This window comes from Micromys minutus, assembly GCF_963924665.1.
Source record: "Micromys minutus genome assembly, chromosome: 2".
In the NCBI taxonomy this organism is placed as follows: domain Eukaryota; kingdom Metazoa; phylum Chordata; class Mammalia; order Rodentia; family Muridae; genus Micromys; species Micromys minutus.
In genome coordinates, this window is record NC_137971.1 from 13,007,301 (window position 1) to 13,023,268 (window position 15,968).

At 44.0% G+C, this 15,968-nt stretch overlaps 1 protein-coding gene across 1 annotated transcript in view; it reads right to left on the reverse strand.

Annotated features, from left to right (window-relative positions):
- Window positions 1-15,968, reverse strand: part of CFAP58 (cilia and flagella associated protein 58) — a gene marked incomplete at both ends in the record, with an annotated part of 100,213 nt that overhangs the window by 46,461 nt on the left and 37,784 nt on the right. The window contains 5 exons of the mRNA XM_080912079.1: window positions 150-254; window positions 2,176-2,287; window positions 5,117-5,340; window positions 6,206-6,346; window positions 11,632-11,778. Of these exons, the coding sequence (XP_080768205.1) occupies window positions 150-254; window positions 2,176-2,287; window positions 5,117-5,340; window positions 6,206-6,346; window positions 11,632-11,778 (729 nt within the window). The remainder of the gene's footprint in view (window positions 1-149; window positions 255-2,175; window positions 2,288-5,116; window positions 5,341-6,205; window positions 6,347-11,631; window positions 11,779-15,968) is intronic.

A 15,968-nucleotide genomic window follows, 5' to 3' on the forward strand; every position in this document is an offset into this window, starting at 1 on the left:
ACAATTAATTAGACTGTTTGTTCTCCTAGTGTGAGTCGCTGATGCCATCTACAGTTTCAGCCAGGGCTTGCAACACTACAAATCCCTACTTCTAAGGATCCTGGAGACTTCCATGCTTGCTTGGGAGGCCCACGCCACAAGGAGGTTACCTGAAGAAGCAGCTCTTTCTCTACCACCTCCTCCGTCTTGCTGATGAGTCGCTTCTGCAGGGTGTGGATTTTCTGGATCAGCTCAAAGGTACTAGGGTCGCTGGCCTGTCCCAGGAGAACAGCAGGAGACAGCATCAGTTTCAAAGTGCCATGGTCTGTGTGTGGTAATTATGCTTTTACTCAAATGCCTTTCCCATGGGAGGACCTAGTACATAAAGAATCAAATCCAAAGAGAAAAGGCATAGCAAATGACCCCGCCCTAAAGCTCCCAAAAACAGACCACGGTCTCCCACTGTCTCCACTACGGCTCTAATTAACCCACAGACAGAAACTGAGTATGTTTGTTCATTCAGGAAGAATGGTCCTAATCACTATGCAACCATGCGTGATGCTTGGTGCCTTCCGTGTAATATCACATTTTGTATCACATGGCAGCCGTGAGACCATTTCAGCCTTCCCCTTTTACAGATAGGAGAACTTGGGAGCAGAGGGGCCGTGTGCAAAGGCTGGGAAGGCTCTAAGCTGGATTTGAGATGTGCCTGCCACAAAGGCTGTGGTTTTCATTGTGATGCTCTGGATTCCCTCCCCCCCCCACCCCCATCTCTGGTTTCTATAGGAATAACGTCCCAATTTCACTCAGCCTTGGGATTCCCCTCTGGCCTTTGTCAATGCAGCACACCAAGGGGGAGTGTTCCCAGATGGGACATCTGAGAACAGGAGGCAACAGAACACAGCTGTGGCCTCTGGAACCATCAACCTGAAGAGCTTTGGAACTCCTTCAGCATCTCCGTGTGTTCTGCTCAGGCAAGAGCTACAGGTGTAAGCTGGCCGTCTGTCCTCTGGACTTGGAGCCAAAGCTTTGCTTTCAGCCACACGGACACTTTGATTGAATCTAGCAGCTGGATACTTTCAACCACCTCCCAGAGTTCTTCTTCTTTTTTTTTTTTTTTTTAATAGAAATTGACAGGGAGTTGGACAGTTCAAAGATCTGTGTGTGACCACGTGGAATGAAGTGATGTGAGGCAAGCAGCTGCGAGACTTCAACGCCACCTCCCAGGCAGATCCATGTTATCGCCGGGTTGGTAAGCTGTACCACTTTGGGCACCAAAGAGGAATAAAGAGGCTATTTCAATGGCTCCTATTCTGCTTACACAGCACCAGCTGATGCCCGTATAGCTGGACGGGATTTGGCACACATTCACTTGGCAGCCCTGGATGTTGTTAAAATTCAGGCCTGGTGTTTATATAACTCCAAATGCATTATCTTTAATATTTTCTTCACTAAAAGTAAATAAAAATAAAATCCTATTTGGGTGAATTTCCACTTTGCCCTGAACTTTCTTGTGCTGTAGACTTACATATATCAACTTTGTAATTGGTCAGTTACTCAAGATCCTTTTTGGTACCCACATTGCTATGTACAACTATGTAGAGGTCTGTCCTGTCTTCACTAAGCAGGGTTTGTCATCTCTGTTATCTGCAGAGCTGGTAGTGATGACTAGCAGGAAGCCACAGAATAAAACCGAAAGCTGATTACTCATCCCTTCCAATAGGACTTTGACTGTGTCCCCAGATCCTAAGAGAAAGGGTTTGGCTAACCCAATCTAGGCCTTTCAAAAGATTGTGTCTCTAAACCACGTTTTCTGTAGGAAAGGGAAGAATAAAAACCCAGTTGAAAGATAGCTAAAGTGTTGGTGGCAGACATTGCTAAAGGCAATTAATTAGTCAGTGCAACCCCAAAACTACCTGAAAAGCAAAATGCATATCCATTAATGAAAGGGATGTACAGCTTCCATGGGATGTTTTGAGGGCCAGGTAGGATTTCATCTAAGACTTTAAAACCTAAATTCAAATTAACCATCTGCTTCTAAAACAGCCCAATTTACATTTGATCCAGTCTTAACCTTCTAGGTGACAATTTTCATATTGTTAAATTAAAGGGACTTCTCAATGTGCTTTAGCTTAGGACCCTTGAGTGGGTGGAGAGGAGGGCTGGGGACAGGAAGGATGCGTTAGCAGGTGTTACCTCCAGCTTCCTCCATCTGTGCACGTTCATGGGGTTCTCCAGCTCCTCCTCCAGGGCTCGGCACCTCGTCCTTTCCTTCAAGAACTCTCTTTGCATGTGGTAAAGCTCCTGCCTGAATAAGACAGACTTGATTTTGCAAAGAACTTCTCTCAAATGCACTATCTTTGCTACCAAGGGCTGGGGAGGTGGCTCAGTGCATAAGGCACTTGCCCCAAAACCATAAAGGTCAACGTTCAAACTCCCAGAACCCATGTAAAAACCAGTCAGGTATGGTGACCCACCTAAAATCCCACCACCAGGGAGACTGAGGCAGGAGATTCCCCTCCCCCTCCAGATCAGCTGGCTAGCCAGTCAAGGTGGATCTGTGGGCTCTAGATTCGAGCAAGAGACTAATCTCTATAAAGTGTAAACCCATAAAGACAAACACTGGATACCAACTCCTGATTGCCACAAGCACATGTGCACACTCACATAAGTGCCCCACACATGCTTGCACATGACATACACACCTATGCAAAGGTTAATGGATCGATTACTGTAGACACCCCGAGTTTAGCATAAAAAGCTATAACTAGGAAACTTGTTAGTACCGAGGGAGGTCAGCTTCCCAAACCTAGGCAGGTCACAGAGGATGCTAATTCGTTTGGAGTTCGAGAACTGCCTTAGCTCTGAACAACAGCATCCTTTAGACTCTTGATTCCGACTGTTCAAGGGATTTAGAGGCACATGAAAGGGACAGGGTCAGGAAGTGAATCACAAGGGTCCCAAGACACAGTGTTTCAGTGAAACTGTCCTCAGGGTACCAGTCAGTGAACACTCTACAGAGCCAGTGCCACACCTGACAGCAAGTCGTGGCACAGGAACAGGAAATAAGCCAGTGCAACACTGGCCTCCAATTTCCATGTTCACTGTACAACATCCCTTGCCAGGACCCAATCCCCAGATGACTTCTGCTCTATGAGATCTGGTGCAGGGCCTACATCCCACAGGTCTAAAAGGCCCTGCAGGCGGTTCTAATGTGCAAAAGGACTTGAAGGTGCCGAGTTTGGAGCTTTGAAGATAGGAAGCATCTTAGGTCCATAGCCACCAGGCACTGGGGAGATTGAAAAAGTCCTGAAACCCCAGCTTTGTTTCAAGTGCATCTCTAAAATCCTCAGGCACCTCTAGGTAACAGGTAGACTGTCACAGCCATGCTCGGCACCCCGAGTCACCCCATTTCCCAGAACCTTTGTTGGGAGGAGGAGAAGCGGCAAACCTTTGCTTTGACTCACATAATAAAGGCATTGCTAGCTGTCCTCCTCTGCTGTGGGTGTGCAGATTGCTAACACGAAGCCATCTCTTTTACTTAATTGCTTCATTTAAACCAATAATACAACTTCCCCTCATTAACAAGACAAACCATTAGAATTAACTGCATGGTGTTCGCTCAACAGGGAGCACAGAACAAGCTGCTTAGAATTAAAAGCATATTTTTAACACTTTGCTTTTCGAGCGCATCGCTGGAGGAGAAAGGCAGAAGTGCGGGCCACCATATCTGAGCACTGACTGCTCAGGACACTCTGTGGGTCAAGTCACCTTTGTCTCTACCTTTAGTGGTAATTACCAGATCAGACCTCAGAGACATTTAGCTATTTGCCCAAAGTCACACAGCTGGTAGACAGTAAGGTTGCCTGCCTCCATCTTTTATGAGACTTTCCTCTCCTTGGAAAGGGAAATAAAATCTATTATCAACAAACTAGTAATATTGACTAGGAATGGATCAAATTTAATCCTTTTTGTGTGTCATAAAAATAACTCAGGGTTGACAAAGAGTATGGTTTTTACATTTATTCAGTGGCCACTTAATAATGCTTAGAATGAGCCCATTTTTCTCTGAAATATCGATGATGGTCTCTCTAAGTAATAAAGATACGGGTGGTGTTCCTAATTCTTTCTTTGTGTTTTTTTTCCCCAAATTTCCTGCATTTTCTACAATGAAGATGTGCTACATTCCTCATATGAAAGACAAACACGTCCAAAACCAAAAGGGTTGCTCCATCTTTGCTAGTGGTGGACTCCCAACTGCCCTGTCTCAACATCACAAGTATCCTTTCTTCTCATTAGTACAAGAGGCAGAGCCAAACTGCATCCTTCTCCCGGGGAGGCCTAGGAGAAGCTGTAACTCTACAAGTCGCTGAGGAAATGCCAGGCCTCTCCTTCAGTTCCCTTCGCTGGTATGAAACATGAGGTTTTTCCCAAAGAGAAAACATCCCGTGTGGTGCAAAGTTCAGTGAGCCAAGTGAAAGGTGCCAAAGATGAGCCAGGAGTCAGATGGAAAGTTGACTGCCTCATAAGGAAACGGGTTTTCAACAGAATTAAATGTCCCACCTCTTTCCAGTCCATGCATTATTCCGAGAAAAGACTGTGCACACATTAGCAAGACGGCTCGTGAACCTGGGTGTTCCCGCTCTTACATGCCGCCGGACTAGAGGAATTCCAAAGAATTCGTTGAGGGGGAAATTTTTCTGGGTTGTTACTGGTTTGTTTGTGTTTATGTCTTGATCTGAATTTTCCTTTTGAAAGAGTCAAAGGGGGGGCTGGAGAGATGGCTCGGTGGTTAAGAGCACTGACTGCTCTTCCATAGGTCCTGAGTTCAATTCCCAGCAACCACATGGTGGCTCACAACCATCTGTAATGGGATTGGATACCCTCTCCTTGTGTGTCTGAAGACAGCTACAGTGTACTCATATACATAAAATAAATATTTTTTAAAAAGAGCCAAAGGGGTGTTTTAGTTACATTTTTGCTCTCCCCCACACCCTCTGGTGGGAGACCGGCTCACTTTTTGTGACTCAGAATAAGCACAGGGAAAACTTTATGGGAAGGTTGTTCTTATTCAATGACCCTTTCATCCTGTGAGGTCTATGGGTGCTCCCCGCAGACCCCCATGACCTCCTTTTACCTGAGCTCCTCCACATTAGCCACACTCCTGGCAAGGATCCCCTTCTCCCTGCGAAGCTTCTTGATCTCCAGTTTGAGGACGCGCATGTCCTCCACCCTCTGGTTGTACTGGGTCTCGCCTTTGTTCAGCACCGACTGTTGGATCTTAATCTTCTCATATAGCAAGGCTAACTCATCATTGCGCCGAACAAGTTGAGACCCCAGGATGTCTCTCTCACTGATGACCTGGAAAGACGTGGCCACTTGGAATGAAAGAAAGTCTCTCTTTTCGCCGTGATGACGGTGTCCACTTCATCTACAAACATCTACTGAGTGTTCGCATGCGCCCCACAGGCAAGACACTGGCAGCATCCATAAGATACTCAACATGGCTCCCCTCCGGTTGCCATAGCCACGGTCTGATAACCCAGTAATGTTTGGCCTGAAGCTAAGTCCTTCCATTTGTTTTTCCCGTGCTATTTTTTATTTTATTTATTTTATGTGCATAGGTGTTTTCCTGCATGTATGTCTGTGTATCTGGTGTGTGTAGTGCCCAAAGAGGCCAAAAGAGAGGAAGCCACCAAATCCCCTGGGATTAGACCCCTGTGCGTCAACATGTAGGTTCTGAGAGTTGAACCCTGGTCCTCTTCAAGAATAACCAGTTCTCCCAACTACTGAGCCATTGTTCCAGCACACCCAACCAATCCTTTATAAAAATGTTTACATCTAAATGCTTTTCTGGTAGGCCAGCTCTTGAAACAGGAGGATAACCAATTAAAGATCAGCCTGGGCTACATAGGAAGACCATTTCAAAAAACTTTTTAAAAAAATCGAATCCCCAAACTATGCACTTTAATTTCTATCATTTAATTATAAACAGCAATTATCTATGACCAACTATTTTCTATATTAGAGCTTAAGTTCTCTGAGAACAAGGGCCTGTGATTTTGTTGGTCAGAGTCCCCAGTGCTTAGAAGAACTGATGGAAGAAGCACTCGTGGAAGAGGTGACTCTTTTACCATCATCCCAAGACCCTGCTGCTCATCTTCAAACACGGCTTGTAAAGGACTCACGGCTGCTAGGGGGGATAAGGGTGACAGAGAGTGCCTACCTGGTCTAACTCCTTCTTCTGCCTCACTCTCTCCCCATCAGCCTCAGCAATGATGCGCAAGAGTTTCCTCTCTTCCACCTCCTGCTTTTCAATGAAGTGTTTGGTCTCCAGGGCTTGCTGCCTCAGCTTTTGTAGCTCCGCCTGATAGAGAATAGATGAGTCAGACATGTTGCAGTCAGGAGTAGCCTAAGCAGTACTACTGGGCTGAATTTGGCTGCACAACCATGTTTCTGATGCTTTCATCTTATGTCTCGTTTAGCAGAATTCCAACCCTGTCACAACCCAAACAATCAAAGTGTGCATGTACATTTGTCTGTGTGTGCACACACACATGTGTATGCAGATGCACATTTGTGTAGAAGCCAGGGGTCAATGCCATATGTTGGTCTCTCACTGGGTCCTAGGGCTCAGCAATTTGACTAGGCTACCTGGCCAGCAAGCCCAAGGGAGCCATCTGTTCCTAACTCCTTAGACTGGGATTGTATGTGTGTATACTTTTATACACACATTATATTATATGTATACTTTTTTATGCCCAGTGTTCTATATGAATTCTAGTGACCAAACCAGCATGTTTGCACAAGAAGAACTTCCCTATTTTTTCCAGCCTGCCCCTACACACACACACACACACACACACACACACAAGCACACACGAGAACATACACATACACAAGTATTTTTTCTATCATTCAGACAGTAAGTTTGTATTCCAGGAAGCCAAAGAAAATACCATCACTGAACAGAGACCTCAGGGATGCTTTCTCAGAGAGCATCAGGGAGTCTCAAGGTTAACTGGAGACTAGAAATACAGGACTATGAGGAAAGCAGCTGTTAAGTTAGAACGGAGAATTTCTCCCTGCAATGTCATTTCTATCTACTGCACAACATGTAAGTGACTTAACAATATCCTAGGCACGATCCTGTGTGTCTCATACAGAGGCCAAGGGAAGCCCACCACTTAGCTAACCTCACTGAGTCAGTAAGTAGTGATGTTTGGTTATCCAAACAGAATGTTTCGGTGCAAAAACCTGTACTCTGTCTACAGCCTGCACCCAAGAGTTACAGATCAAATACGGGAAATGAATAAGACAGTATTCATTGCCCACGGAAGGTGACGGATGTGCTAAGAACAATATGAACATGCCATCTGCTGCTGTAGACAAAGGCGTGAGCGCACATGAGAAGGAGGTTTATATGCCCTGCCTGAGGTTGACAGGGAAGGATGAGTCAAGTCCTTGGCAGGTGACAGATGATGCCCAGCTGGAGAGGTGTGTGTCAGAGGGAGGCATCCAACAGTCAGAGTGTATGAACTAGCTTGGGCAAACTAAAACATCTGGCGTGTTGAGTAGATGCAACAGAGCCCCGCATGGCTGGATAAAGAGATAGATGGGGGTGGGAAGAAAAGAGGCTGACAAACATCTGGGAAGGCCTGGAAAGGGATCCTCTGGCTGAATACACTGTGGATATTATGCATCGAGAAACCAATGTCCTCATGTTAAAAAAAAAAAAAAGTAATGTATCTTGGGAGGTTCCATGCCCGGCAAGGAAAGACAAGTTGGATCACTCACTATTTAGCACAGAGGTCAGGAATGAGGAAGGGTTTGCCTCCCCGTGACCACAATCACAAGGGCAGAGATAGAGTAATATGAGGCCCCCGTGTGTGTGTGTGTGTGTGTGTGTGTGTGTGTGTGTGTGTGTGTGTGTGTTTTGAAACAAAGGCAGCGCAAAAGGCTTGTAATTTTTTCCCCTCAGGTAACGATTGGGACCCACACACCAGAGCCTACCCAAATAATGGGACACTTATGAATCAATCAAAATGAGGTCAAGGCCTGATTCTAGCCTGTGAGGGCCAGAATCCCAAACTGCAGCCTACCCAACACTAAGAGATGCTGCACACCTACTATTCAATATACGGCACATACAGTGTGCAACCAGCTCCCATCAAACCCGGGTTTCTCCGATGACAGTTTGTGAGTTCATTCATGAAATATGTTTTAATTTGGGGATAAGCAGAAATAAATACTGGTCTGGTGTTTACCTCTCAGAGGGAGTGCCTGTTAGGAAAAGAGAGGGAAGAACCAGTTTGTTTTTTTTTTTTTTTTTTTTTTTTTGGATTTTTTTTCCTGGTTCTATAATCATTCCGGGTGGTAGCAGCAAAGACAGCAATGAATTACCTGTTTGGCTCGCGCCTCCCTTCATAAAACTTTAATTTCCCCATATCTGTACACTCACTTCTCTGTTCCTAAGTGCCAAGAGCGGATCAGAATCCATCAGCAGAACAAAATGAAACCCTTGTTATATTAAAACGCAATCAGCGGTGTGTAAAACTATCTGTCTGAAATGTAAAAAACCAGCCCTGCGCCCGGCATTGCCGGCCACCTTCTTCGTAATAGATCAAAGTTCTGAGTGATCTCCTTATGTCATAAATTTATGGGCTGTAAACAAGACGTGGCATTAGGCTTGGCAGCAGATGTTAACATCTACAAAACACCCAGGGCCTGATACATTTAGCAGTTATAAATCAGAACTACCTCTCAGGAAGGATGACAACTACTATGTACCCAACTGCAATTCGCCCATCAGACAGCATCCTAAGTAGGATTAGAAGATTCTGCGCCTGCCAAATATGTTACCGGTGACAGGAGATTACGATGAAATGACTGGACACACCCTTCAGCAGCTACCCTTGGGATTATACAACATAGCAAGCAGTGTTTGTGGACTGTTTTTCATCAAATATGACTCTAGGCATAAAGAGTATCTCAAGAGCCAGACTTAGGAGAGTCTCACTGGTTCACGCATCAACCACCTGAAGTCTTCAGCCATGGGTGTAATGAGGCTTCCTCCTGTTCCTGTGGATGACAGCTTCTCATTCATGTCATGGGAAAGAATCACTAAGTGGAAGGATGTGGTACCCTGAGGCCAGTCCCTAATGTGCTACTGAGCTCTGGAGGCAGAGAACTTGCTGCTGTATTATTCATGGAGAATCAAAGCCCTTGTCAAACAGATGCTGATGATTGGGACGAGGCGAGACGGCGTCTGAGCCTTGTTAGGACAGGAAGGCAGACATTCCAAATGAGGTGGCTCCCTCAGTGTGGATGAAACAAAACTGGAACTCAATGAACAGAGGGATCCAGATAGAGACCGGGCTAAAGAGATCTCTGGCATACTGCCAGAGGTGAGCTATGCTGACCGTGTCTGTGAACCTGAGTCAGTAGCAACTGATGACAACAGGAAGGGGAGAAGAAAGGTGCAAGGAGCAAAACCGTCTAGACGAGGGGGGTGGGTGGGGTGCGGATGGCCCTCTATGACAACTGTCTGTCTGGAGGCTTTGGGAAGTAGTAGGTTGGGTCATCCTATAAAACTGCATCTTGTGACCCACTGAGGAGCCCATCAGGCCCCTCAAAGGGACGATGTACCCACATAGTTTTGTAGAATGCAAACATAAATATCTTTGGGGGCAAAGTTACTAGAAAATCTGTTCTCTCCTCTGAGGTTTTAATTCTCACACTGAAGATACTTGCAACCCAGACACCTGTGGAAACGCGATTCCAGTTCTTTGTCGTAACCAGTCAACAGGCTGGGACCCCACATGTGAGCTGCATATTATTCTAAGGGAGGTCAAACAGGCTTAATGCTGAGCCAGAATTGTCCACATGCACAGTACCATGGTGAGTCGCCCTCGGATAACCTCAGATAAAAAATCAAACAGGCCTTCTGTCTCCGGTCCTTGTCCTTGCCCCCGTGAGAAAAGCTGGAAATCCCACCTCTACCACATATCCAAAACTCTCACCTTCCTATAACCAATGGCCAAAAACTGGTACATTCCAAATAAATTCACCTCCAAATCAGAAGCCTTGTCTTCTGTCATCAACTCTGCTTGCCTGAGGATGCAGAAAAGCACAACCTACTGCCCCGTGTTTTATTCTGACATTTTGTTGGCATGATGTTTGTGGACACCTAGTGATGGAGGGCACCGTTGAAATAGACAGGATCTAACAACAAACTCCAAGGAACTGGGCGCCATTGATGGGATGCTGTTCGTGCTGGAGTGAGAGTCTACAGGAGGCACTTCGTTCCAGTTTGGACTCCGCTGTGGGCTGATGGTTAATATTCTGAATTGGGCACCACTTGGGAAGTAGAGATGAGAATCAATGCATTGTCCAAGAGGAAGAGATGATATACCAATTAGCAAGGCTTATTACACTAAAGCCTTGCTAATGTGGTCCAAGAGGCCCCTGGTGCAGTGGGGTTTATAATGAGATTTTTCTTATTTGTTCAACAGTGACTAAACCCTGTCCTGCTACTGACTCTGGGATAAAACAAGCTGTTCCTCATTTAAACTACTTTTGGGCAAGAATAAATACAAAAATGTGGGATATTTTTAAACTTTGTAAAGTTCTTCATATCTCAATCAATGTTTGTGAAGAATTTTCCAGTCTTTATCACGATCTGGGAGGATGGAATGAAAACCCCAGATAGGGGACCCATCCCATATGTAGCCACCAAACCCAGTCACTATTGCTGATGCCAAGAAGTGCTTGCTTACTGGCAGGAGCCTGATATGGATGCCTCCTCAGAGACTCTGCCAGAGCCATACTGATACAGGTTAGGATGCTTGCAGCTAACCATTGGACTGAGCACAGGGACCCCAATGGAGGAGCTAGAGAAAAGACTGAAGGAGATGAAAGGGTCTGCAAGCCCATGGGAAGAACAAGAATATCAACCAAACAAACCCTGCAGAGCTCCCAGGGACTAAAACACCAACCAAAGAGCACACATGGAGAGACCCATGGCTCCAGTTGCCTATATAGCAGAGGATAGCACTGTCTGGCATCAATAGAAGGAGAGGCCTTTGGTCCAGTGAATGCTCATTTTCCCAGTGTAAGAGAATGCCAAGGCGCTGAGGTGGGAGTGGGTGGTTGGGAGTGGGAGCACCTTTGTGGAAGCAAGGGGAGGGGGAGGGAGTAAGGAGGAGGATGCTCTAGCAAACAGGAAAGATACCTACATACAAAGGAGACACTGGGGACAGACAGACAAATATCCAGAAAGGAGTCTGGGGGTGTCAGGTATGAGCAGAGGGGCTTGTCATGGATTCTGAGTACAAATGGGTGGTAGCTGGCCTATGAGGGGAAGGACTTCCTGGGCACTACCAACCTGCTAATTTCTCTTCCACTGAGATGCAGTAATGATAAATGATCTAGGAGGTGCACACCTCCCTTACTCTCCTCCCCCACATGACTGGGACCACCTCTCGGAAGGAGACTTGTCTCAAGATGACAAAGGTGCTGGCTTCTGGATCTTAGCAACTGAGACTATGGGAGCCTTCCTTGGTCACTCTGCCTGCCTCCCACTGCTTTCAGTGAGCAGAAGCTGCTGTGCCTGGAAAATGCCAGCCACAGCTGCTGCCCTAAGTCCTGTACCTTCAATGTTTCTTTCTCCTTTTCGATGCGCTGCTGTTCCAGATGCAGTTTCACAAGTGCAGACTCCTTGGCAGAAATTTCTTCCTTCAGCTGGTCCACCTGATGCGTCATAATCTTTAACTTTCTCTTCATTTCTGTTATTTCATCCTGACAAAAGAAGGGAGGGGGAGGTTTGAAAGTCAGCCAAACAGACACCCACCCTCCACACGGAAGTTCAATATTTATCTAGGAGCTTACTCAGAACAATGACTTGATCAAATCTAATTAGGACATTCCTTTATCTCTTGTGCCCAGCAATATCAAAGTACCTTATAGAAGGCTCAGGCCATCTGCCACCAGGAACAGCAGAGATCCAGGGACACAGGCCTGGTGACACGGCACTCTGACTAGCTGGGAGCAGAAAGGTCTGTGCCGAGCTCTCGGAAAGTGTGCCCCCCCAATTGGTTCAGGGGAGCAGGAACCCTGCCTTAGGGTGTCTGTTTCCACCCAGCAGCCCGTGTGTGCAGAACAGGCGCTCAGTCCATCTGCCACCAGGAACAGCAGAGATCCAGGGACACAGGCCAGGTACAAGGGAGAGATGAGAACCAATCACAGACAACAAGATGGCAAGAGGAAAGCGAAAGAACATACCCCAGGGAAACCAAGACAACTTGGCAACACTAGAACCCAGCTCTCCCAAAACAGCGGAATACCAAACACTCCAGAAAAAGAAGACTCAGGCCCGAAATCATACCTCAAGATGATGATAGAGATCCTTAAACAAGAACGGAAGGAAAAGCATAAAGAAATGGAAGCTTTTAAAGAGGAAATAAGAAAAACACTCAAAGAACTCAAAGAACTAGAGGAAAACAGAACGAAAGAGATGAAGGAATAGAAGAAGGTATTTAAAATGGAAATGGAAACAATAAAGAAAACACTAAAAGAGACAACCCTAGAGGTAGAAAACTTATAAAAGAAATCAGGAGTCACAGATGCAAGCTTCTCCAACAGACTACAAGAGATGGAAGAGAGAATCTCGGGGGCCGAAGACAACATTGAAAACATAGACAAAACAGTCAGAGAAGATACAAAAACCAAAAATCTCCTAACCCAAAATGTCCAGGAGATCCAGGACACAATGAGAAGACCAAACCTAAGGATAATAGATAGAAGAGGGCAAAGCTATCAACTAATAGGCCATTCCTTTGCACAGTAAATATCTTCAACAAAATTATAGAAGAAAACTTCCCTACCCTTAAGAATGAGATGACCATGAGCATAAAAGAAGCCTTCAGAACTCCAAATAGAGTGGACCAGAAAAGAAATTCCTCCTGGCACATAATAGTCAAAACGCCTAGTGCCCAAAGCAAAGAAAGAATACTAAAAGCAGTGAGGGAAAAAGGTCATGTAACCTATGACGGCAGGCCAATCAGAATTACACCCGATTTCTCAACAGAGACTATGAAAGCTAGAAAAGCCTGGACAGACATCATGCAGACCCTAAGAGAACACAAGTGTCAGCCCAGGCTGCTATACCCAGCAAAACTATCAATCGCCATAGATGGAGAGACTAAGATATTCCAAGACAAAACTAAATTTACACAATATCTGACGACAAACCCAGCACTACAATGAATTATAGGTGGAAAATCCAATACAAGAAGGGAAACTACATCCTAGTAAAAACAAGAAAATACCTAAGCAAGAAACCCAAAAGAAGAAAGATACACAGGCACAATTCTACCTCCAAAAGCAAAAATAGCAGGAAACAACAACCACCATTCCTTAATATCTTAATTCCTTAACAGAAATGGACTCAATTCCACAATAAAAAGATATAGGCTATCAGACTTGATACAGAAACAAAACCCAGCATTTTTCTGCATAAAGGAAACTTATCTCAGAGACAAAGACAGACACTATCTCAGAGTAAAAGGTTGGGAAAAAACATTCCAAGCAAACAACCCTAGGAATCAAGCTGAAGTGGCCATTCTAAATATCAAAGAAAGTAGATTTTCAACCAAAAGTTATCAAAAAAGATAAGGAAGGACACTTTTTACTCATTACAGGGAAAATTTGTCAGGAGAAATTCTCAATCCTTAACATATATGCTCCAAATACAAGAGCACCCATATTCATAAAAGAAACCATACTAAAGCTCAAAAAATACATTTTACCCCACACAATAATAGTGGGAGGCTTTAATACCCCACTCACACCAATGGGCAGATCATGGCAACAGAAACTGAACAAGGACACTGTAAAACTAGCAGAGGTTATTAACCAACTGGAATTAATAAATATCTACAGAACATATTATTCTAAAACAAAAGAATACAACTTCTCAGCACCTCACGGCACCTTCTTGAAAATTAAGCAGATAATTGGACACAGAACAAGCCTCAATCGATACAAGAAGATCGAAATACTTCCATGCATCCTCTCAGATCACCATGGTCTAAGGATGGTCTTTAATAACAACAAAGACAAAAAAAGAGCCCATATACACATGGAAACTAAACAATGTTCTATTAAATGATACCATGATCAAAGAAAAAATAAAGAAAGAAATTAAGGATTTTCTAGAATTTAATGAAAACACAAACACAATATACCCAAATCTATGGGATGCAATGGAAGCAGTACTGAGAGGAAAACTCATAGTTCTGAGTGTTTCCAAAAAGAAACAAGAGAGCATAAACTAGCAACTTGACAGCACAGTTGAAAGCTCTAGAACAAAAGGAAACAGATACACCCAAGAGGAGTAGATGGCAAGAAATAATCAAATTCAGAGCAGAAATTGACCAAATAGAAACAATAAGAACCATTCAAAGAATCAACAAAACCAAGAGCTGGTTCTTTGAGAAAATTAACAAGATTGATAAACCCTTAGCCAGACTAACTAGAGGGCAAAGAGAGAGTATCCAAATTAACAAAATCAGAAATAAAAATGGAGACATAATAACTGAAACTGAAGAAATTCAAGAAATTATCAGATCCTACTACAAAAGCCTATACTGAACAATGCTGGAAAATCTGGAGGAAATGGATAAATTCCTAGACAGATACCAGATACTAAAGTTAAACCAGGACCAGGTAAACCATCTAAATAATCCCATAACACCTAAAGAAATAGAGAAAGTCATTAAACGCCTTCCAAAAAAAAAAAAAAAAAAAAGCCCAGGTCCAAATGGGTTCAGTGCAGAATTTTATCAGACAACCTAATACCAATAATCTCCAAACTATTCCATAAAATAGAATCTGATGGAACACTACCTAACTCATTTTTTGAGGCCACAATAACCCTCGTTCCTAAACCACACAAAGACCCTACAAGGAAAGAGAACTTCAGACCAATCCCACTTATGAACATTGATGCAAAAATACTCAACAAAATTCTTGCAAACCAAATCCAAGAACACATCAAAACGATCATTCACCATGATCAAGTAGGCTTCATTCCTGTGATGCAGGGATGGTTTAATATACAGAAATCCATCAACGTAATCCACCATATAAACAAACTCAAAGAAAAAAACCACATGGTCATCTCACTAGATGCTGAGAAAGCATTTGACAAAATTCAACACCCCTTCATGTTAAAAGTCTTGGAAAGAACAGGAATCCAAGGCCCATACCTAAACATAATAAAAGCAATATACAGCAAACCAACAGCCAATATCAAACTTAACAGTGGGAAACTTGAAACAATCTCACTAAAAATCAGGGACTCGACAAGGTTGCTCACTCTCCCCCTACCTATTCAACATAGTACTGGAAGTCCTGGCTGGAGCAATTAGACAGCAAAAGGAAATCAAAGGGATACAAATTGGAAAGGAAGAAGTAAAAACATCACTGTTTGCAGATGACATGATAGTGTACTTAAGTGACCCCAAAAATTTCACCAGAGTACTTCTACAGCTGATAAACAAGTTCAGCAAAGTGGCTGGATATAAAATTAGCTCAAACAAATCAGTAGCCTTCCTCTACTCAAAGGACAAATATGCGGAGAAAGAAATTAGGGGAAAAAAACCCTTCACAATAGTCACAAACAATATGAAATACTTTGGTGTGACTCTAAGTAAGCAAATGAAGGACCTGTATGGCAAGAACTTCAAATCTCTAAAGAAGAAAATAGAGGAAGATCTCAGAAAATGGAAAGATCTCCCATGCTCATGGATTGGAAGGATCAACATTGTAAAAACGGCAATCTTACCAAAAGCAATCTACAGATTCAATGCAATCCCCATCAAAATTCCAACCTAATTCTTTATAGAGTTGGAAAGAGCAATGTGCAATTTCATTTGGAATAACAAAAGACCTAAAATAGCAAAATCCATCCTCAACAACAAGAAAAC